The sequence below is a fragment of the Cephus cinctus genome, unplaced genomic scaffold, assembly GCF_000341935.2.
Source record: "Cephus cinctus unplaced genomic scaffold, Ccin1 Ccin1_scaffold0240, whole genome shotgun sequence".
NCBI classification, from domain to species: Eukaryota; Metazoa; Arthropoda; class Insecta; order Hymenoptera; family Cephidae; genus Cephus; species Cephus cinctus.
The window spans coordinates 82,021-103,980 of record NW_014332956.1 but is presented as its reverse complement, the minus strand read 5'-3'; the positions used below and the strand labels follow the sequence as shown (position 1 = coordinate 103,980).

The following is a 21,960-nucleotide window of genomic DNA, read 5'->3' as shown; positions in this document are numbered from 1 at the left end:
GTCCCCCGTACCTTCTAGCCCGTAAGAATGCTCGAGTGTGCCTTTCGAAGGGTCGTGCCTAATGCACTTCTAAATGCAGCCACTGTGCCCGTCGGATGCGCCAATAATCGCGTTGCATATGCCGACCGCACCATATGCCCCGGCTAATGGGAGGCTAAATGGCAGCCATTTTCGCCTGGGAGTGAATTCGACCTTACCACCGGGTTTTCTGGGTAAATCGTTAAATTGACCGCGTCAAAAGTAAGGCTGCCCGGGCCAAGGCAGCTGTGACAATTCGGATGAGATCTGTATGGCTTGCTAGCACGTAGCGAGTATACCGACTACTAAATTTCAACTGGGAGCAATATTTCCTTAGGAAGTCGAAGGATTTTCCTCTGAGCGAATGAACTGCTTTCTCGTCTGAGTGAAGACGAGTGGATGAAACCCTTGAGCTACCCGACACCCTTGTTGAGTTGTAAGGGTTGTCTCTTGGGTCTTAGGAGTGTCGCTCGCGAGGAGGATGAACACAATGAAACGTGGTGCGAACACAAAAGTATGTTGTGTTATGTGCCCATGTTACGCATATGTATGCCGAAGGGTGAACGTGCTACCCTTAGATTCTCGTCTTTCAAATTGTCCTCGACGGCCATGTAACAAACGTTCGGAAGTTCCCTGCTATTCTCCAGCATTTTTTTTCTTTCACTCCTTATGGGCGTACCTTACCTTTGAAGACGCGATCTCATTCCCGTCACTTGAATTACTCTCCGACGTGTAATTTGTGAACTTCCTAAGATCACGGCGAACCGGACGCTTCTTGCCCATTCGTACGTAAATCTGTGAGACGGGCAAACAGATGTGACCACGAAATCCGACAAATCCTAGCGCACATGTCCCGGATGTCTCTCTGCGGCTAGAATAACATTCTTACGCGGCGGCGAGACCGTCTCAGAAATACTCAAGAAATGGTCCATGATGCTGAGGAAAATCAACCTTGGTATAAATGAGCCCGTATTTTTCCTGGTGGCGGGATAAATCACTTCGAGGGAAACTTTCCTCGCCATCGTTAAGGATTGACATTCCTCGCGTCTGCGGGACCCTCTTTTTAACCAAGTAATAAAATTAGGGGACGCGCCCTCACGGCACTCTTCGAAAGACATCGATTCCCTCCTGTCATTCTCTTCCCTCCATAAGTTTCCGTCTAGTAGACTTCTAGTGCAGTTGAAAAAAACACGGGTCTCCCCGATGCTTTGTTACTCTTCTGGAACGCTTCTTTGTCTTGTTAATTGAAACCTCCTAAGTGCACCACCCTCCAAAATATCCAAGTCTCACCGCTATGACTAACCACCATCGTCGTCTGTATCTAACCTTCAATTTTTGTTTCAGATATCGCCATGGACTGGTCGGATCATGCCTTGTGGTGGCCAACGCGAAATCAGTGGCTGACCAGAACAAGAAGCACTTTGGATCAGTATGGAGTTGCAGCCGATGCGCTGCTTCACTTCACTCCGATGCATAAGACTCTGCGGGTACAACTTCCAGACATGAGGTGTCTAGATTGCAGGGTAGACTTCTCCGTCAAGACCTTCAATGCCGTCATCAACCTCTGCAAGGAAATAGGTGAGTCCATGCGGTTCATGCTTCTCGTGAATGAAATAATTAATTTAATTATGCAACCTTGAGCAACGCGTGGAAGTCGTATTATACACGTGCCGCAGCGACCTTGCATTTGAATTAAAGCGAGTCTGCACGAAGAACGTAATGACTCTTGGTATCTGACGGAGTATCGCCCACCGCAGGACAGGTGACTTTTGTTTCATAATTATTCGTCATGATGAACGAAACCATAAACTCCAATGCTGGTCACGCGAAGGTCACTCAGACTGTAAACCTTTAAATTTATCACCGTGAGGCTGGTTCTTTTTTAATCAAGGAAGTACCCGGGGATATGCTAATTGTTCTAACGAGAAAATAGCACATGGGAAGTAGTCAGCTGCTAAAAGATATATATATATATATATATATTTCAAGTGATTCGTTCTTAGGTCTTGTATCTTAGTAAACATGGGAAGTAGTCAGCTGCTAAAAGAGGCTGGTTCTTTTTTAATCAAGGAAGTACCCGGGGATATGCTAATTGTTCTAACGAGAAAATAGCACATGGGAAGTAGTCAGCTGCTAAAAGATATATATATATATATATATATTTCAAGTGATTCGTTCTTAGGTCTTGTATCTTAGTAAAGTCGATATCTAATTAGAACGACTCGTGAATTCCATAGGGTCTGATAACTCGTCATAATAGTTCAAACGTTACGCCTACACAGAACCACCGTAATTTCCTGCTCTAAGTGAAACGCAGAGGGAGCCAATTGACAACAAAATTTCCCCAGGGTTAAACTATCTCTTGTGTAGTTCTCGTCCTTTAAGAACAAAAACTGTTACATGGTTGGCAATTACTCTTAGCAACTAATTACGCCGTCTTTTCGCTTCCTTGTATGAGCAGAGACGATCCGAGTGGATAACCTCATTGCGTCATAAACGTATATAGAAATGCTCCGCAATCTTTTGTATTTACACAAAATTCCCTGGGGTCATTCGCTTAGTCGACAATTTGCGAAAGTGTATAATGGCGGCAGTGTGTTTTGTCAATTTACCCATTTTTACGTATTACATCTCAAATGTATTTCCTCAGGTATAAGGCATCCGGAAGAGCTGTCCTTCTGCAAGCCCCTGGAGCCCAATCACCTCAAGTACAATCTAAAGGATCTACCGGCGAAAAAGAAAATTGAGAATCAGAAAAACGGCCACTGGAACGTCCCAGCTGACACAAACACCTTCATCCCAGTAAGCCAGAGCCCCAGAGGCTCAACGGATAGTCTCGATCAAAGTAGTCCGTTTATGTGCGCACCGGTTACTCCTACCAACAGGAACCACAGCACGCCGATCAGCTCTCCTGTTTCCGTGAGTATTACACATAAAAATAATTACCACGTAGGACGATCGATCATACGAATATATGGGGAAAGTAAATCAACAAGCAATTATGACTTTATAGCAACCCGGTACATGGAAGAAGAACAACAACTCCTCGGGTTTTGGTAGCACAGGATCATTCAATGCTAACAACAGCACGATGAGTCTGGAGGCTCTGAATGGTGGATTAACGGAATCCTTAGCTCAGAGTCCGACAACCGTGTCTCCGGATATCCGTTCAAAGCTGATCAGGCCAAAGACGCTGGTAGAACGGGCGAGAATGAATGTGGCATGGCTGGACTCTTCACTCTCCATCATGGAACAGGGCATCCGGGAGTATGATACTCTCAGGTTGAAGTTCAAGTTCTACTCGTTCTACGATCTTAACCCAAAGACCGATGCGGTCAGGATCAATATGATTTACGAGCAGGCCAAGTGGCAACTACTAGCCGAAGAGATCGACTGCACAGAAGAAGAGATGCTTATGTTTGCTGCACTTCAGGTATGAGAATTCTTAAAGTTGTTTCGCGGGATAATTTTAGTGAGCACCGAAAGTACGTAACTCCGCGATTTAAACATCAAGTCTCCCGAGGTCCCCATACGCTTCTTCGTCTAAGAATCCACCTAAGTGATAACAGGAAAAATTTCTGAAACTCGCATAGCGCATGTTAAAGAACTAGATACCGCGAAGCCGATTATTGGACGCGCGATTTTTCCTTCTACGTGTACCTAGGCTCTATCTGGATCTAACTACTATGACGCGTACTGTCCTACTATGTTCTTCCCACACGATGTTTTCGTATGTTACTTCCTACTCACGACTCAACGGGACAATATCGATAAAAGGAGGTCGCAGACGTAGCAACTACTAAAAAATATTCTACCTGATGTCATTACATATCATGGACTATTTAACCTCGCAGGTGCAAGTCAACCTTCAAGCCAGCGTGCCACAGCCGAGCTACGACAGTAACGGAGCGTCCTCGCCGGTCGAGGATGATATTGATGCAGCCCTTACAGATCTTCAGGTTACCCTTGAGGGTAGCAATATCAATAATAGTCCAAGTGACATAACACAGGTTCCGGAACTTTGCGATTATCTTCGCTTCCTGAAACCCAAAAGATTCACACTTAAGGCATTTAAGCGATACTGGTTCACCTGTCGGGATCTTCAGCTGAGGCTGTACAAGACTAAGGAGGATACCAACAGTTCAGAAAAACCAGCACACATCATCAATCTCCGAGGCTGTGAGGTCACTCCTGATGTTCATCTCTCTCAGGGACGTTATGGAATCAGATTGGAAGTACCCAGTGCCGAGGGAATGACTGAAATATGGATCAGATGCGATACGGTAAGTTTTTGAGATAAGCAACTTTTATGATAACAGTTTGAATTGGATATATGTTATTGGTAATCATCTTCTGTCAGGAACAACAATACGCAAAATGGATGGCTGCCTGCAGATTGGCTGCGAAAGGTCGTACGCTGGCAGATGCATCCTATGAAAGCGAAGTTGACAGTATCATAGCCTTCCTGCAGCTGCAGAGGCCTGCACCTGCTCCTGCCATCAATCCAAATTCTCTTGACATCACGCCCGAGGATTACGTTGCTCCGAGATTTGCTAAAAAGTTCAAGGGCAAGGTATGCTGGTCATGGAGAATGTTTACTTAGAATAATGTATTCGTGTGTCTGAAATTATCACGTAATCTTTGCTTTTACAGTTGGTCCAGAGAATCCTGGAGGCACACGCTAACGTTAAAGATCTTCATTTAGTCGAAGCCAAATTAAATTATATCAAAGCCTGGCAATCTCTTCCGGAATATGGAATCTCCTTATTTGTTGTCAGATTCACAGGAAAAAATAAGGATGAACTTCTAGGAATTGCTAATAACAGACTTATGCGTATGGACCTTAACAGTGGGGATCATCTCAAGACCTGGAGGTACAATACCATGAAGGTACGATAAAAAAAAAATTGATTGTGTTTAATTGTCGCATTTCTTTGAAAATCATGTAATACCAACTGTCAAACACTTGCACAGGCATGGAATGTTAATTGGGAAGTGAAGCACATGATGGTCCAATTTGAAGAAGAGAATATAATATTCGAATGCCAATCTGCCGACTGTAAGGTCGTCCACGAATTCATTGGAGGCTATATCTTCCTGTCAATGCGTTCCAAGGAAGCAAACCAGACGCTGAACGAAGAAATGTTCCACAAATTGACTGGTGGCTGGGTTTAGGAAAGTCCCATGGAAAAATCACGTGCCTCTCGACGCATTTGCCTTTATCTGCGTAACGCGCACGCACCGGCTGGAATGCATTTTTCTGAGTAGTTAACAACCAGGGGAAAATAAACGTGTCTAAAGTGGAGGTTCGTTACTTCAGTGCCTCGCGGATAACTGCCTTGGTGGCTGACGATTGTGGAAATACTTAATGTTAATGATCTTTTAATTGGGCGGTGTTGAAAATTGTGCTTGTACATAGAAAAAACAGTACCGTAGAACGCGTCAATCGTAGTCCTCCCACAATATAGATTTTATAATATTTTCATAGATAATGACACACGCAGGTCAACGATCTTTTACAAGATTTTTAAATACTTTTAATTGTGTTTATCACCGACTAATGGATTTACGATGAATCCTAATATATCAAAGTTGGCGGAAGTAAAAAAGTCTTTTGATAGTCAATGAAGAAATTAGGAAGGTAATTACACATTACACATCGTGACACATTATATTTAGCTATATGGATCTAAAACACGCACATGATACCTTATAAGGAGAATTTATCGTGCCTTTATCGAAGCACGTTTTAATTATAGCAATGCATTGAAGATATCAAAATAAAACTGCGAACTAATATTTTTACAGTTATTCCCAACCTCAAATTGAAGCCCATAATTTTAATTAGGTGTTAACTGCTCTGTAGGACTACAAGTTAAGTTCGTCCGGATAAATATATTTTCAACATCACAAAACGGTGCTAGACCGGACGAAATTATCTTCCGTCCGGCGAAGAAACATAAATGATCGTGTAAATTATTTGTTATTTTAATGTAAACTATATATAATAAAAAATATTTACTTGTACCGTTACACACTATCTACACAATATTATATTATTATATATGTATATGTAACCAAAAATTATAGTTTTGTATATTAATAGACGATAGATGTATAATAAACGTAATTATTATTAATGTACACGGGAATATGTACTAATTATTCTTACATCTCCATCATATTTCTTGATATTTCACCACTTTAAAATGCATATGATTTATGTTATGTATTCAATTAATTTCACTGCAAATTGTACACATTTCACTATCACAATTTACATGATTATAGCTAATCTATTAAATAAGAAAGATATAAGACTACGTTTTCACCAATAATTTTCATTCGTTATTATCACTTCCCAAGAATGTTCAATCTTTATTTCGACATTATATATTAGCAAAAATTACCATTTGTATACAGATGAATAATTAATATTTTACAAAGTGAAATTCTTGAAAAATATAGAATCTTTGTGATGACTAGATGCGGGTCGTATTCCTTTAACTTTCACATCGACTATCAATGCTTCACATAAAATCATTAGAAAACTTGTATTCATCACTCAACAGTTATCGGTGACTGATTAGATGATTCCTTTCCTGGATTGTCTATGCTTTTCATAGTAGACGGTTGACTAGCATTCTCTATACCTTTAAACCCTGACAGACCTATTCTAGGAATTGTTGGGGGACTTCCGGTTGCTGTTGTTCCCCCTCCGTTTAATCCACCACCACCATTCGTCTATTGAGTTAATATCATAGTAGCGATCAAATCTATGTTAAATGAATCATTATAAAAAGTATAATTACTTGAGGATGAATTGGCGGTGCAGAATGTACCAGTCTACCAACCAGAGATCCACTCTTATCCTTTTTGGTTCTGATCCATTCATGGTTTAGTACCCTGTCTAAGGTGAACCTTAATGTTATGTCTGGTTCCAGAATATGCTTAACTATACTCTTGGCCAAGGTAGAAACTGTGTCCTTTACACGGGATCTGAATACCCAGTTTCTGGACATTTGATTCTTGAGAAGCTTTCGTAAATTCGAGTCATCGAAAGGCATGGATGCGTTAAGCATTATGAAAAGTATAATTCCCAGGGACCAGACATCTGCTAATTTGGGATTGTAGGGTGTCCCAGATACGACTTCCGGTGCCGCATAAGCTGCCGATCCGCAATAGGTATGACTGAGCACCCTTCTGCCGTCGTGATCGATGCAATACCTTGCGAAGCCGAAGTCCGCAAGCTTTACATTGAACTTACGAGAAAGTAAAATATTTTCGCACTTCAAGTCCCGGTGTGCTATATTCTTTCCGTGAAGATAATGAAGACCAGAAGCCATTTGTCGGAACCATAGCTTAGACTGTTGTTCCGGCACAACACCGTTCCTCTTGACAAAATCGAGGAGGTCGCCATTGTCGGCATAACGCATAAATATAAAAACTCGTGGACCGCGCTGAAGGATACTATGTACTTGTATAATATGAGGATTCTCAATCTTTGTCAGTATCTCTAATTCTCTTGGGAAAAACTTATCCAGGAAGTCACGTGGTGCTTTTTCCTTGTCAAAGATCTTACAAGCCAATCGCATTTTTTTCGTACTAGGTCCATCCACATATTCAGCAAGATGGACAGTCGCGTAAGAACCCTGCCAGTGAACACTTCAAGATATTAAAATATCTTTGCATTTACACTTAATGAAGGAAACATAGGATACTTTTAAATGTGAAGAAAACGAGACTAAATGATAGAACCCGAAGATAAGACAGCCTTCAAGGGATGAGACAAGTTCTTAAGGTAATGAAATAAAAGGAAGCTATGACAGACGGAAAAGGTTAATGCATGGAAATGGATTAGGATGAGGTATAACCTGTCCAATTTTTTTGCCAATCAGATAGCCCCGCTGCTCAAGAGCGTTCACCTCCGAGTTTCGGGGGCTGAGTCGCGTGGCCATGCCAGTGGCTCTTCATTGGAGGATTCCCTGACTCCTGTCGTATGTAATCCTGTCTTTCTTTCTACCTGTCTTCACCAGTACCGGTTGGACTCTATTACAGGCACACTTCTTATTCGGAGAATGATTTGTCACTCTTTTTCAAGCATCAAATACCAGTCACTGTCAGTGCTTTGATAAAGTCAAAAATTGACATCAGTTTTAACCGGGAAAAATAGGTCGACCCGCTCTGTCATTGGAGTTGTTGCAACACTAAAATTTTGGGCCTTGAGTCCAGCTCGTACCTAAGATTAATAGATACGGGAGAAGATCTGTGTTTCATTAAATCGCAGCCATTATATAAAACAACGAACAATTGACCAGCGTTCGTTACAAATATATTCTTTGTTCACCTCTTTTGAAAACCGAGTACACAAGACGCACCTACCTAACGCACCATGTTCGGACACTTTTATAAAACATCTAGATATTCACTAGGAGTTATCGTATTACCAGGGAGGTCCCACTCCGGAACTTGGGATACGTTTCGTGTTTAAAGAAAATTTTGATAGGACGAAGGAAAAGAAGCAAGTTTGCGATTTGACAGGGCACTAGGAAATTTTATGGACCGTGGAAAACTCGTTTTCGGTTGCCGGGGCCACGAGCCCTCGCGAGCAACCCTCATTTATTCGTTTTCGACTGTCATTCTTCATGGTATAGAGCTCGGAAATAGCTCCTTTTAGCCCTCAACATCAATTGTATTTATTTTATCAACTCCAAAAGCATAAATTATAAGTTTATTGAAAACATATTTAATTAGTTTAACATTAGATTTATTTATTTTTAACAATTACGATAATTTTATAAATTATAATATAACTGTTAATTTACATATTTAATAGAAAATGAATAAGCAGTCTTGTAAGTTATAATTTGGTTTTATTATCTCTGGAGAAAATAAATGGTGTCAAGCATAAATTAATCAAGGATTAATAATGTTTTGATAAATTTTGTATAAAACTCCTATCCTATGTATTAGGATAATAAAAGAAAGAGTATTAATGAAAGAAGAGGTCATACGATTATCACTTTTAAGTCTTAATCTACATAGAAAATTCTAGCTGCAATATCGTCAACTATCCAATTTATACCCTCCACCAAATTTTCTGCTGTCACCGCAGAACATTTATAAATTTGCCAATGATGAGTTTTGATGTTTGGTAACTCTAAAACTTCAGCAATATCAGGAGCTGAAAGGGCACCAGGTAGGTCTTGCTTATTAGCAAGTACAAGAAGGCTAGCACCTTCTAATCTTTCTTCTTGTAAAAGCTTGTGCAATTCTGCTTTGCAATCTTCAAGCCGTCTCCTATCTGCACTATCCACTACCCAAATCAAGCCATCTGTACACTCAAAATAATTTCTCCAGTAGGAACGCAGAGATTTCTGACCACCTACATCCCAAATATTTAACTTGTATCCTCTATGTTCCAATGTCTTGATGTTAAAACCAAGTGTAGGCGAAATGGTGTCAATTGGCTCTCCATTGATTCTTTTCAAAACAGTAGTTTTCCCTGCATTGTCCAAGCCACTGAAATATCATTAAAATAATTGCCCACACAATCATAAACTTCAAAACAAATTTGAAACAGTACAATTTATACAATTTCTAACCTAGATACCAAGATTGGATAAAACAGATTGAAATTATAAAAAATTTTATGAATACTTACAGCATAAGAATCCGCATTTCTTTTTCCTTTTGCTTTAACTTTTTTAAAACAGTTAACAGACCCATCTCTTGTTAATTCAGTGCAACAATAACCATATATATTTACGAAATTTATTTACAAAGCCGTATCAAGAATGTTGAGAGGTTAGACGTTTGACAGAAAAGCAATCCAACCTAACATGGCCCAGCCTACATTTGTTCTGTGGGTACTTCAGCCTTCATACAAAGCACACATCCGAATAAGCAACTGCGCAATATCGGATTCTTTAAAACACTTAAACATATGTCACATGTCCTAGGTATGAGAACATGTTATGCTGTAACATTTGAATCAATGACCAATTGAGCCACCCTGCTAATAATATCAGGATGACAAAAAGAGTTAATAACTGCTTTTGATATTTGATCCAATGAGGATTCTGAAAGATTAGAATCTTCAGTCACTTGCGCACATTTTTCGTCAGACGCGGCTTCATTACTGACTGAAAACCGTTCTCTTTTTTCTATTAGTAATTTTCTTAATTCCTTTGTATTCAATTCCGATAAAAGCGACACGTGTTTAGGATATTCCTTGGATAATGCTGCTGCTGTCCATGTTACTGCCTTTGCTTTTTTTTTGCTTGGCGATTCTACAGGCTCCTCATTCGCTTTAACTTCATGAAGGCATGCTTCCACCTAGCAATATTCATTTTTTTAAATATTTTAACGTTATATGACTAATTATAGTTAGTATCCATATTCGTACCAATTTCATAGAACGATGAAGCGTACTATGCGGTTCTTCTGCAGAATTTAAACATCCTTTTCCTAATCTCGTCGCAATCAATTTAACCAATGCCTCTCTCAGCCTTGCTTCACAATCCGTTGGCAACGGAAGCCATACGTTTACACTGACACTTAAGTCTAGTGATTCTACATAATGCCACCAACCACCAGGAACAAATAATACCTGACCTGGTTCAAGCGTAATACATTTAGGCCTCTCTGGGACATTTACAATAGCTTCTTCATCCTTTTGTGTTGGACAAAAGAAATTAAATTTACTATATACTGTTGACTCCTCATATGGAATTCTTGTAGGCTGTAATGCATTGGTACAACTGGGTGGAAATAAAAACCATTGCTTTCTGCAAAAATGAACAAATATCATAACAATGTAAAATTATGGATACAATTAATAGACAGCAAGTTCATCACCTTCCATGCATTTGAGCAACTAAATTACAACCATAGGAATCTTGATGGCAATTAGTATGGGCTCCTTTATTTCCAATCCAGAGTGTAGAATCTTCACCCCATGCATCAAATCCAAATCGACGCCAATCCACCGAAGCCAATATTTCAGGTTGATCTTTTAACCACTCATGCATATACTTGTAATCAAAATAATACCACTTCTCTGGTCTGTCACAGGAGTATGATTCTTCAAGAAATCTCTGCATGGTCATAGTTTGAGTTGGACATTTAATATCCCATTGTGGCTCCTATTAAAAAAATGAAGTTTTCAATGGTATAAATATATGTATAATTATCTATTATTGCCATTAATATTATTAAGTTCATGTAATATTTTATTACCTTTGACCTTCCATTAAATCCAGTTCTAAAAGGTAACCGCATATCACCTAACTTCTCTGCAAGTTCTGTCAAGTTCCAATCCAAAAATTTCCAAATGTTGCATCCTTCTTCATCTTTGAGAATACCACGAAAAATTACAGGCTCCTTCAGATCCATTATTGCCTGCTTCAATATTCCATTGGATGGGGCCAAGATATTTGCCATTGCTGTTTTGGATGAATAAATATTGAGTTAAATTATATGAAATAATACAGTCCATGTTATATTTGTATAAGAAAAGGATAGCAATTATCAATTCATCAACAATGCATAAATTATTACACAAATTATTAAAATTGAAGTTTCAAAGTAGGATTTGGTGTCTTAGGAACATCATCTGCTAATAAAGAAGTTCATAGATAGTAGAAACACCGCTTTCTACCGGGAGGTTGTCGTACTAAAATAATATTTCAATAAGTGTATTCAACCTCCCGTTCATAACCTGTAGTACAATTCCAGTATATAAAGAAGAATTATAGGACTTAAAAAGCATATTCACATGAATTAATCAAAAAATAAGAATGCTGAATAATTCGAAGATATGTGTGACTCCTTTGCGGGCACTAGCTAGTCCTTTGCTGACCTTAATATCCGGACCTTTAGCTCAACAAACGCGTGTAAGTTCTTACCTTGATCCATTTTTACCAACTTTTACTGTCTTTTAATATGGAGGTTTGCGGTTCTGTATATTCATTTTATTCATTTATAGAATACCATTATATTAAAGCGAAAATATCCTATGCCACTTCATAAAAAAGGGCAACGTCCTGCACCACTTAAGCACAAACAATTCATATACGATGTTGTGGCTGATACAGAAACACAGAAACAGAGAAAAATAGAGATTATCCTAACGTCATATGTATCTGGAATCGGTAATAAGGGCCAGAGAATAAATATGCCATCTAATTGTGCATATTATAATTATCTTCTACCTGGATTGGCTGTATATGCCTCACCTGAAAATATTAAAAAGTATGAAAGTTTTGAAGATGACACCAAACAATATAGTTCTAAATATGTTGAACGGACAATAAACCTACTGTCCACCTTAAAGTTATCAGTGTTGATGACATTGGATAATCCATGGACAATAGAGAAGTTTCACATAAGAAGCAGCTTCCGCAAAGCTAATTTTCATGTACCAGATGAATGTATAACCATGCCACAGAAGAAAATTTGTGGTCCAGACTTATCAATAGAAAATAAAGAGTTCTATGTAACAGTCACTATAAATAATAAGGAACAAGTTAAAGTCAGATGTGCAATCCATCACTGGTCTGCAGATCCTGCTAAGAGACTTCCACACTGTGAATTCTTTAAGTTTCATGATGAGGCAATATTCCCAGAAGATCAGGCTGTACTGGATACTCTCCCAAAACATCGTCTTGTTGAAAGCCCAAGTATTTAAAATATAATTGTATGCCTTAGCACGTTTATAAATAAATTATGAAGATTAGAAGGTTTAATGCTTTTTTATTATAAAACCAGTTTAAGTTCCTATAAAATCGAAATCCAGTTTTTTCAATGTTTCAAACTGAATTACAAAAAAGGATACCAAGAAACAAAGTATTTCTGCTGCATTATTAATTCTTGTAACTATACTTCGAACAATTTATAATTTCTTGATATACTTGTCATTATATTACACATACAGAATGATTTTTTACAGCTACAAAATAAATATATCCATTGAATTTCAACATATGTATACACACAAGTCTGTATGTACCTGTAACACAGGTGATACACCATGGTACAATCAATAATTGGAATAAACTACAACTTCAGGTACCTCAAACTTCCTTCAGTGAACTGTTTTTTCATGTTGAATTTGTAACCCGTTTAAACACTTTTTAAAATATATATGTTCAAATATGATATAAAATGGTGAAATGCCTGCGACTCCTACCACAGGAGAGAAGCGTTTCATTTGGGATGACGCCGAAGGTCTCGTGTTATTGGGGTAAAAAATTGGATTCCTCAAGCTATTACACATTACACGTGTCATTGCTTACTTAAAATCATTTTTTTTCTCGTCAGAGTTCCAAAAGCAGAGGACGAGCAAACAAAAAGTCGTAAAAAGCAGGCTCAAATCTTGCACAAGACAAATGTTTACTGTCCTCACACTTACTTAATGTTAAACTTTCACGAAACTTTGAATCCAAGTGAAAAGGTATGTTAACTAATTATATACGAGAATCATCGAAATGTCCATAAATAAATGTTCCATATTATTGCACATTTACAGATCAGATTTCGAAGGCTTTATCTGAGAAAGGTGTCACCAACAGAACATAATATCATTATTCTGCAGGATGTGAAAGACCTTGTAATATACCTCATCTCAACTCCAATCACGATACAGTTTATCAATTTCTTTCATCTGCCAGTAGTAGATCGTTTCCTGAGAGCCCTCATCTTATATTTTCAATATTACATAGAAATATGGGAAGATTTGGCCCGCAAGCGTGAAGCTACAGTTAAAAAGGCTCCGAATCCTTTGGCAAGGGGCAGTAGAGCTAAATATGCGAATGAAATGGACACACTTAGGTGTGTATTAGGAAGAGAATATGCACATTTGGTGGTTGGCTGCGGCGAATGTGCGCCGTATCACCATATGGTAACTAATAAAAAATCAGCATCTACTGCAAGCTCTCAGTCGCAAGGAGAAAAAGATCTGAGAATTTTTGAAGTATTGATAAGAGTGGCACACAGAGTGGTATGGATAACCCTTCAGCGCAAACATTACAGTTTAATCGGTTCGTCTCAAGTAGATACAACCATCTCTTTCACGTAATTCCGATTATATTAATAAATGCAACGCCTTTCTTCTCAGAAATAGAAATTCATAGGCTGTTCAGAACAGATGCATATAATTCCGCTGATAGGAGAACTGAAGGAATATTCAACAAAATTATGCTGGAAGATGAATATATCATATTACATGGTCCAAGGATGCCAGAAAAACGGAAATTATTAAAAAATTCTCCATTGGCATATCAACTGATAAATACGTACTGCGACTATCGTATTATGGGTTTAGGTGAGAGTCATTAGCGTACCTTGTAATAACAATTATTAATGGCGAATTCATATTGTAGGTACAGTCAAATTGAATACACAAGATCCACGTGTTATTTATCTGCATAATGCACTCCTTGCTAAAGAAGAATCGTTGACCGAATTAGGCATAAAAGTTGGCATTTTGGGACATCCGCGCTCCGATTACGATATAATGTTAACTCCACTCGAAGAAGAACAACCAATTACAGCTGGAAATGCTGAGAAAGATAAATGGGAAAAAAGGAGATGTTCTCTGGCAGAAAAGCGTCAAAAAATTCTGGTGGGTCTTTTAAAGCCTTTCATATTTCGAGGATTTAGAATGTATCCTATGAAGCCCTGTTGCACCACATAAATTTGTATATTATCTAATTACAATTTTTTTGCCATTTTATAAAAAGCATCAAGACCGCGAAACCGTCAGGATGCCGCAGTATCTGTTATATCCTGAATTTACGGATATTTTCCCAATGGAAGTGGATACGAAAGTATGCGGTGAACATCAAAAGGAACGCGAGGATGCTCGAAAGAAATGGGTTTCTAGAGAATTAAGACGCATCAATAATAAATACGTGGAAACATCCTCCATTGCTACTCTCCCGGAATGAATATTCAAAAGAAAAGCTTTCACAATCTAACCCCAATCAATACTGAAGATGCCTCAAATTTAGAACACTAATTAAAAAAAAAAAAGGAAAAAGCTTATGCCTCATACTTTTAAACATATAATATTATCTATTTACATACAATTATTATCTAATCCATTTCATAGGCGTGCGGGTGACACAACCTATGGTTGCACTTTATTTATGCAATAGATTAGATTACTATCAGTCCAACAAAATAATATTTAATATTTACGGATAAATCATGGAAAAATTAAGTGGATACAAAATTCCATTCTCATTGATATCCGCTCACTGTGTGTTTCTATAATCGTCTGATTAAATTCCCTAAGTAATTTTGCCTAGCGCATGTCACTACGTATATTTTGAAGTTTTATCTACACGAATGCTTTTAGGCAGTATTCGTAAGTGATAATGACCCGTTTTATCGAATAACTATTAACGTAGGCGTTTTGATATATATCCAAAATAACATTTAGTGACCAAGCGAAAAGATTTACCATAGAAAATTCATTCTCGCTCTGAATGTAATTTGCAATAATTAGTCAAACAAACGTACAAATCGTTACGGCTAAATAGACAAAAACTCAGTAATTACCAAGAAAATTTATAAGCGCTGCATAAATTGAACAAAAGTAATGAATTGCGTTTCCTGGGAATAAGTATAAAGAAATAATTGAACAAGAGTTTGCAGACATAAATTGTAAGAAGTGTGTTACTTCTTTTTATCGTATAAACCGTTCATTGGAATTGCAGAAGCATTGAGATACACTATGATTTAAAAAAAAACAAAGAGAGAGAGAGAGAGAAAGAGAAGAATATACAAGGACGTGTAAGATAGGGACAGACACAACTGAGCGCTACAAGGCAATGTAAAAAATATGCTTATTGTAATTGGTACTGCCTAATCAGAATAGTAATGATAATATGTTACAAGGACATACACATATAGGTACATTAGGAGCAGCGAATAATGCTTTCACGTTCAGATTCGACATCGCTGCTTCCGCCGCATATAACTAATAATTGTAACTGCTAACTACCATTAAATATAGTAATAACAATGTAAAGATGAGGATAGCGCAGATCCTAAGACAGAAGATTTTCGCTCCCCAATATGGGGCTTGACGTAACTCATATTATTCTTTGATTCGCGTGACAATTTGCTACTTATACCAGTCAGTCGATGCTTGGCTAACAAAATCGTTGTTCGAGGTGCATCCATCTTTGATTTAACATTTATGAGCGGCATGCATACTTCGAACGGAATAGGAAACTCTTAATATCAAGTTCATCTCGTCACCGAGATTCCGAGTTACATTTTATTCAGCTAAATCATTATAAATTGTCATACTTTAGCGCTCACTTACATGATTCCAAGATTCAAGTGCGAAATTCCGAGATCCACCGCATTCATAGTAACCAAATACATAAGAATACGTAATAACAATCTTTGTTCAACGAGTGGCACAGCAAATCATATAATATTGACAAGTAAATTCTAAAGTCCCAGAATCTATGGCCGATCGTTGCTTTTGATATTACAAAGATTCCTATATGGAGTATTTAAATAAATAAATAGTAGCGGATACTCTGAGATGCAGCTTCTCGGCTGAAACCATGTCACAGCGACAGACTCGCCATTTTATAAAAAAAAAAAATTACTGCGGAGAGCTCCGCATGGCTGTTTACAAATGATACAGAAGAATATCTAAAAGATACTCCTTTGGCGCTTCTCATCGTTACTCTATTGTTCCATTGTAACTAATCATTAATTAATAATTGTCTAGATGAATATAATACAGTATGGATTGGGTGAAATTATCGATCATTCTGCATTAACTGCAAATATCAATCGTATTTGATGCATTCGATCGATAAGACAATAGAAGGGATGCGTGAGCATGTATGGACATATGAGGTATGCATTTTTCTTTATAAATTCAGTCGTGTGCCTGTGCAACGGTGCTCCACTCAATCAGGTATCTCAATGAGGACAAAACTGTAAAAAATCCTTATTTTTTATTAGAACATAAACCAAAAAGACATTCTTTTTGGAGCAACTATTGGATATAGTGTGACCTTCGTACTGGACCTTCCCTACAATTGTTTTACTTTGAAAAGTATTAATGTATTTCGCGTTTGAAACCTATATAAAAAGAGAAGGTCTAAGCGCCATTGTTAAAAACATGCCGTCTTGTGCATAAAGGCATATACACTTGCACGTGGAAAAATATTGCAGCATTCACGAGTATCAGGAAGGAATTTTGGATCCTTCATAAACGGTTTACGTGACACTGGGCGCCGACAATATTTTGCAAATAATCATTATCCGCTATATTGAACCGTTGTAATTTACAAATATTAACTATGGTAGCAAATTATGTACAAAGCACATTCGTAAAGTCAGAATTCAAATGAAAATCCATACTGCGCGAAACCCTTGGTTTTTTCACGATGACAATCGAAGCTCTTGGATCTTTTCAGCCCCTGGAGTTCTAATTTCTGGCTATGGAAATTCAACCAAAATGACGGACCTGGTTGCGTTCATCGATCGGTTAAAATAATCCAAAGTCTTGATACACATAGAGAATAAATGTTACGTGTGTCAATAGATGCTTACATCACGGAGTGTCTGTATGTGCTGAACATTGTGCCAATAACTGGTGTTTCACTGCATTGTCATTTACCGATGAACAGTAAACATGATCATGTATATTCCTACAGCTAAAACCACAGGTTTTTTAAATTCCTGCCATTCCTGGATGGGTTCGATACAACTAGTCCTACGTAGGCGACGTCTTGTAATCGATGCATCTATCCAGAAATACGAGAGGATCAAATGCAGCACTTACAAGCGAGTCAATTTCCCCAACACATACTTGATCAAAAACATGACCATTTGTTTAGCATTATCTGTACTATATCGACAAGGACGCTACATGCCATCCCATACAATCCATGCACCCATCCCTGGCATTACTTCAAATTCGCGTTAACTATACGACAGTTAGTAATACAATGTTACGTTTACCAGCACAGACACGAACAGTATATTTTTTCTCTACGTCATAAGGAACACGCGCGAACCGAATCATTTCGAGACTGGATTATCAGGGCGGAGGGGGCTACGAAGCGATATCCGACATGAGCTGAGCAAGCAAAGCCGGCTCCAGGAGCCCGTGTGACTGGCCCATTCGCTCCAGATTACGAACATCTTTGTCAACTGCCTCTAGCGCCCGTTCCAGCTCCTCTTCTTCCTCTCTCGATGGTTCATATTCTCCATTCCTGCTTTCTATAATATGCAACAAGACACATTGTCTCATATAGTATATTCATTTGATGTATAAATACATTCGATAGAGTCCTTATTGTCATAAAATATTATAAGATAATTACCAATGAATAAATCGTTAAAAGCATCAGCAGGTAAGTTGTTGAGCACATTGCCAAAGTCGTGCTCCGCTGGATCTAGGGATGCGAACACCTCATGGTCTCCCAGTTCAACCTTGAGTCCTGTGCCAAGGCCGAGAGAGCCCAATCCTAATCCAAGATTCAAATTCGACGAATTTGAGCTTCCTTGTGGTACATTCAAATTATTCAATGTCTTGGTATGATTTTCGCCCGTGGTGATCTGGTTTACATAACGATTCTCTTCGTTAGGTATTGTTAAACTCTTCGACTCCAGCTTAGTAGAAGGTGGTCGCTTCCGCTTTTTGGGTCTGGACTTAGGCTTAGGCCTCGGGATCGTAGGAGATGCCGGCTTCTTACGAGCTTTCTTTGGTTTCGATTCTTGGGCCTTGCGATGATAATTATCTCTTTTCCTAGCATGTTCTGGGCATAGAGGTAGTTCATGCGCAACATCGAATACGGGAACACAACACTGAGTGTTGTCACTAAACTTGGCAGTGCAATGTTCGAACAAAAGCTGATCCCCATTCAGCATTATGTGCCGGGAACAATGGCGCGTGCAAGGTAAGGACGTCTGACGACAGCCATCCGCTCCGCACGGTCCTCCTACTAGTAAAGGTCCATCTATAATTTTACTTGTTCCTGGCAAATCGTGCAGGGCTTTAGCTGTGGACTCGGGATCTCGGCAAGCAGCTTCTAATAAACAACGTGTCCTCTCGCGCAGTAGGGCTTCAGACTCTGGTCCGCTCTTGTGCAACTGGATCAATCGTCGACGCAGCTGGGAACGCAATTGCGAAAGTCGTGCTGAGCGATTTAGAGCCATTGGCGTTTCGCCGGAGAACCAGTGACGCTGATATACGGTCATCTCGTCACCACTCGAATCGCTGTCCGAAATCTCATCGCCCGCTCGAGGGTAGTATAATAGGGTGTGATCTCGACTCTGTCGCCGTGATTTTAATCTTTGCAGATTCTCCAGATGACGATGTTTTCGACGAACGGTATTAGGGTACCGGAGTTCCACACTTCTTGCGCTACTGCCTTCCTCATCCAATTCCGAGTTTCTGTCCGACGCTCCTCCGAAACCCGTATCCCCAACGGATTCCATTTTTATGCTTTGCTTTATACATTTTCCTTTTACTTTGTTGTTCTTACTATTCAGGATCACCCTACGATTTTTCGAAGGCGTCAACTTCGTGTTTCTTCCAGTAGCCGCAGCAAATGGTTCCGGTTCGCTGAAAATGTACGGATCGACGTCTTGTCGAGCCTCAGTTTTCAGCAGAGCCTTCAGCCGGTCCGAAAATTTCAATTTATTGTCCATGTTTGAGTTCTCGCGAACAGGGACCTTCACCGATTGCTGCCTCTGTCCTTTCCCGTTCCACCTGCATTCTCAAACTCTCCAAATCAACCTTCCTCCTATCTAGATAAGACTTAGTTCACGCCATATGCCGAGGCCCGTTTATACATTCAAATTACAAAAATAATACTGGAGAAAGGATGTAAAGATTTTTCATAGTATAAGATTCATGAGCTACTTTTCAAAGTATTTCATCTTCACATACAAAATGAAAATTAGGATAACAATTTAAGCGGAACTAAATTCAATTTCGTTTTCAAAGTAAAAAAAAATACCTATTTAGAAAGTAGTTACTGTTGCATATTATGCAGTTCCATTGGAAACACGTATGGTATGTAAAAAAAGGTTGTCCATCAACACGATTCACTCAAGAGGATGAATCTTTAACAGAAGAGCAATAAAATATTTTTAATATTTATAGCAATACCAAAAGAAAGCGCATTTATCATATAGAGTTATATTTTAAAAGTTACGCACAGAGCTTATTTGAAAGAGATATAATCACAAGTGAAAGACGTTAAATTAATCTCTCTTTACTTTATGTAAAAATTATTAACATAAACGTTTAATTCACCTTTTTTAAAATTATGCAGTAATTAGTTAAGTAATTAATTACTTCTATATTTTATATTATAAGTGCCATTGTTCCATAACAATGTGTTCATCTCGACACAAACAATGCAACAAGTTATACTACTTTTTATATGAAAAGTGAAGTTCCAAAGCATCGTAATATATCAAATTATGAAAAATGCAAAATATTAAAACTGGTCAGAGCAACAGGCGTAAACTTAGTGCATGACTAGAGTAGGGTAAAAATAATCCTTGCCTAGCATCGCTGTTCACACCAAACATGTCCTATACATCTTTGACAGCACTACTTCCGTGCATTGAGTACCACAGTTGTAAATGATCTTGAGAGAGCTCTGCGAATCTGTGATAGGGCAAGGCCATCGTCAGCAAAGCCCTAGCTCCTAAACTTTGACTACAACACTTTATATTGGGGCAGGTCACGCTGTTTGGTTATGTTCACTCCGCTTATTGACAATATAACACCGAGTAGCGTAGCTGTGCGTTGATTGAGCTTAAATCCACAATAGACGAAACGCTTGTCACGCTAATTGTTGATCAAATTTCAACCCCATAACAAGGGTGGATTCAGTATAACAAGAAGACTCACAGAGCTGCATTTATCAGCTCAACATCCGGCCGAGGTTGGAATTGATCGAAGATGATCCTGCCAAGTTTATAAAAATTGGCTGTTTCACAAACACACCTGACCTCCACTAAGAAAATATTCCCCAAAGCAATTGTAAAGCCACGCACAAACTTCAGCACTCATCGATAATAACATTAGAAAGACATGTCAGTTGTGAAGGCAGCAAAATGGCGGCTGCTGACCAGACGAACCGTCCGAGACGCGAAAAATCCCTGAATTCGCAATGATGTTGCGGCAGAATCCGCATAAAAGCTCTTTTCACATATATCTCATTGGGCTTCGTATTCGCAGCATTACACTGGAAAATAAATTTCACTTTAGGTGTCCGTTCGCGTACAAATACGAATGGGAATTTCCAGCGTCACAATGTTTAACCTAACCTAATTTATTTACGAAGGCGCTTTTATTCCGTAATTGTAACAATCCTTTTTATACATTATCACTTTCGGAACACAAAGATCTTCAAAAAAATTGCATATGTCCCTAGAAGGCTTTCAAATACTCCAATAAAACTTTGGAGAGCTTTTATAGAGTAATTTTTTCGAAAACGACGTACTCGACTTATCCGCGCACTTCGGCGGAGCACTTATTCCACTTGATTATTACGAACTTTTTATAACATCTTAATATTTACATTACCAATATACTCTTTAAATATTTTTCCATTCTTTTATAATTGATGTTCAGAAGTAGTTTTTACGCAATGTTTGTTAATCTTCTAATCATTCTCGTTAATTAAAACATTATAGTAGTTATACTAAGATTATGATGAAGTTTGAAGTTAGGAAAAAGTTCAAAATTGAATAATTCATTGAATGCATTAGCATAGCGATACTTATAAATTTGAGGATTTTCATATTACCAAAATGAGATTATTAATTTTCAGATAAGTACTACAGTACGAAAATACTAGATTCTTCAATTGATGTTAATGAATGGTCAGCCTAGTAGTCATGTATACCATTTTTAATATTAATATTTTGTGAATT

General features: G+C 38.4%; 7 protein-coding genes across 13 annotated transcripts in view; 3 read left to right on the top strand and 4 right to left on the bottom strand.

The window, feature by feature from the left end:
- LOC107265841 (unc-112-related protein) overlaps positions 1–6,162 on the top strand; it is a 31,815-nt gene extending 25,653 nt beyond the window's left edge. The window contains exons 2-8 of the mRNA XM_015735699.2: positions 1,363–1,596; positions 2,669–2,937; positions 3,032–3,451; positions 3,873–4,301; positions 4,379–4,591; positions 4,672–4,908; positions 4,993–6,162. Coding sequence (XP_015591185.1) covers positions 1,363–1,596; positions 2,669–2,937; positions 3,032–3,451; positions 3,873–4,301; positions 4,379–4,591; positions 4,672–4,908; positions 4,993–5,193 — 2,003 coding nt within the window. The 3' untranslated portion in view covers positions 5,194–6,162. The remainder of the gene's footprint in view (positions 1–1,362; positions 1,597–2,668; positions 2,938–3,031; positions 3,452–3,872; positions 4,302–4,378; positions 4,592–4,671; positions 4,909–4,992) is intronic.
- Positions 6,163–6,369: 207 nt separating this feature from the next.
- LOC107265846 (testis-specific serine/threonine-protein kinase 2) lies at positions 6,370–8,769 on the bottom strand. 4 transcript variants are annotated; one of them, XM_025083089.1, is made up of 5 exons: positions 8,401–8,769; positions 8,130–8,257; positions 7,893–8,067; positions 6,831–7,670; positions 6,370–6,762 (listed from the first exon to the last, which is right to left on the bottom strand). In XM_025083089.1, the coding sequence occupies exons 3-5, from the start codon at positions 7,974–7,976 to the stop codon at positions 6,580–6,582; spliced, it is 1,107 nt and encodes a 368-aa protein (XP_024938857.1). In that variant the 5' UTR covers positions 7,977–8,067; positions 8,130–8,257; positions 8,401–8,769; the 3' UTR covers positions 6,370–6,579. The 4 variants fall into 4 exon arrangements, with proteins under 4 accessions (XP_024938857.1, XP_024938856.1, XP_024938855.1 ...); XM_025083088.1 differs by having other exon boundaries at positions 7,893–8,257; positions 8,366–8,768; XM_025083087.1 differs by having other exon boundaries at positions 7,893–8,284; positions 8,397–8,768.
- Positions 8,770–8,874: 105 nt separating this feature from the next.
- On the bottom strand, positions 8,875–9,886 carry LOC107265860 (ADP-ribosylation factor-like protein 2). Its single transcript, XM_015735731.2, has 2 exons — positions 9,683–9,886; positions 8,875–9,540 (listed from the first exon to the last, which is right to left on the bottom strand). Exons 1-2 carry the CDS (start codon positions 9,745–9,747, stop codon positions 9,051–9,053), a joined length of 555 nt encoding a protein of 184 aa, XP_015591217.1. The 5' UTR covers positions 9,748–9,886; the 3' UTR covers positions 8,875–9,050.
- Positions 9,779–12,074, bottom strand: LOC107265858 (HSPB1-associated protein 1). Of its 2 annotated transcripts, none has more exons than XM_015735728.2 (5): positions 11,928–12,074; positions 11,260–11,465; positions 10,879–11,165; positions 10,427–10,808; positions 9,779–10,356 (listed from the first exon to the last, which is right to left on the bottom strand). In XM_015735728.2, exons 1-5 carry the CDS (start codon positions 11,935–11,937, stop codon positions 9,994–9,996), a joined length of 1,248 nt encoding a protein of 415 aa, XP_015591214.1. In that variant the 5' UTR covers positions 11,938–12,074; the 3' UTR covers positions 9,779–9,993. The 2 variants fall into 2 exon arrangements, with proteins under 2 accessions (XP_015591214.1, XP_015591215.1); XM_015735729.2 differs by lacking the exon at positions 11,928–12,074 and adding an exon at positions 11,581–11,674.
- On the top strand, positions 11,687–12,767 carry LOC107265859 (39S ribosomal protein L9, mitochondrial). The gene is made up of 2 exons (XM_015735730.1): positions 11,687–11,915; positions 12,008–12,767. Exons 1-2 carry the CDS (start codon positions 11,820–11,822, stop codon positions 12,707–12,709), a joined length of 798 nt encoding a protein of 265 aa, XP_015591216.1. The 5' UTR covers positions 11,687–11,819; the 3' UTR covers positions 12,710–12,767.
- Positions 12,768–12,858: 91 nt separating this feature from the next.
- Positions 12,859–15,216, top strand: LOC107265857. The gene is made up of 6 exons (XM_015735727.2): positions 12,859–13,264; positions 13,342–13,474; positions 13,550–14,060; positions 14,138–14,344; positions 14,403–14,644; positions 14,763–15,216. Exons 1-6 carry the CDS (start codon positions 13,194–13,196, stop codon positions 14,967–14,969), a joined length of 1,371 nt encoding a protein of 456 aa, XP_015591213.1. The 5' UTR covers positions 12,859–13,193; the 3' UTR covers positions 14,970–15,216.
- A 229-nt stretch (positions 15,217–15,445) lies between these two features.
- Positions 15,446–21,690, bottom strand: LOC107265856 (INO80 complex subunit D). Of its 3 annotated transcripts, none has more exons than XM_015735725.2 (4): positions 20,933–21,690; positions 20,582–20,836; positions 18,387–19,777; positions 15,446–18,282 (listed from the first exon to the last, which is right to left on the bottom strand). In XM_015735725.2, exons 2-4 carry the CDS (start codon positions 20,605–20,607, stop codon positions 18,116–18,118), a joined length of 1,584 nt encoding a protein of 527 aa, XP_015591211.1. In that variant the 5' UTR covers positions 20,608–20,836; positions 20,933–21,690; the 3' UTR covers positions 15,446–18,115. The 3 variants fall into 3 exon arrangements, with proteins under 3 accessions (XP_015591211.1, XP_015591210.1, XP_015591212.1); XM_015735724.2 differs by having other exon boundaries at positions 20,582–21,269; positions 21,352–21,690; XM_015735726.2 differs by lacking the exons at positions 20,582–20,836; positions 20,933–21,690 and adding an exon at positions 20,028–20,133.
- Positions 21,691–21,960: the final 270 nt, after the last annotated feature.

Excerpts from the sequence above, each read along its gene's own strand:
- LOC107265857 (XM_015735727.2), top strand. The coding sequence starts at position 13,194 with ATGCCTGCGACTCCTACCACAGGAGAGAAGCGTTTCATTTGGGATGAC. Across the intron at positions 14,061-14,137 it reads CAAACATTACAGTTTAATCG|AAATAGAAATTCATAGGCTG; the intron begins GTTCGTCTCAAG and ends CTTTCTTCTCAG. Across the intron at positions 14,345-14,402 it reads CTATCGTATTATGGGTTTAG|GTACAGTCAAATTGAATACA; the intron begins GTGAGAGTCATT and ends TTCATATTGTAG.
- LOC107265859 (XM_015735730.1), top strand. The coding sequence starts at position 11,820 with ATGCTGAATAATTCGAAGATATGTGTGACTCCTTTGCGGGCACTAGCT. Across the intron at positions 11,916-12,007 it reads CTTTAGCTCAACAAACGCGT|AATACCATTATATTAAAGCG; the intron begins GTAAGTTCTTAC and ends ATTCATTTATAG.
- LOC107265858 (XM_015735728.2), bottom strand. Across the intron at positions 11,166-11,259 it reads GATTTAATGGAAGGTCAAAG|GAGCCACAATGGGATATTAA; the intron begins GTAATAAAATAT and ends TTTTTTTAATAG. Across the intron at positions 10,357-10,426 it reads TTCATCGTTCTATGAAATTG|GTGGAAGCATGCCTTCATGA; the intron begins GTACGAATATGG and ends GAATATTGCTAG.
- LOC107265846 (XM_025083089.1), bottom strand. The coding sequence starts at position 7,976 with ATGGCCACGCGACTCAGCCCCCGAAACTCGGAGGTGAACGCTCTTGAG. Across the intron at positions 7,671-7,892 it reads TTGGCAAAAAAATTGGACAG|GGTTCTTACGCGACTGTCCA; the intron begins GTTATACCTCAT and ends GTTCACTGGCAG. Across the intron at positions 6,763-6,830 it reads CACCGCCAATTCATCCTCAA|ACGAATGGTGGTGGTGGATT; the intron begins GTAATTATACTT and ends TTAACTCAATAG.
- LOC107265856 (XM_015735725.2), bottom strand. The coding sequence starts at position 20,607 with ATGTTTGGTGTGAACAGCGATGCTAG. Across the intron at positions 19,778-20,581 it reads GGTGTGAACAGCGATGCTAG|GTGGAACGGGAAAGGACAGA; the intron begins GCAAGGATTATT and ends TTGAGAATGCAG. Across the intron at positions 18,283-18,386 it reads TTTTAACGATTTATTCATTG|AAAGCAGGAATGGAGAATAT; the intron begins GTAATTATCTTA and ends TGCATATTATAG.
- LOC107265860 (XM_015735731.2), bottom strand. The coding sequence starts at position 9,747 with ATGGGTCTGTTAACTGTTTTAAAAAAGTTAAAGCAAAAGGAAAAAGAA. Across the intron at positions 9,541-9,682 it reads GAAATGCGGATTCTTATGCT|TGGCTTGGACAATGCAGGGA; the intron begins GTAAGTATTCAT and ends ATGATATTTCAG.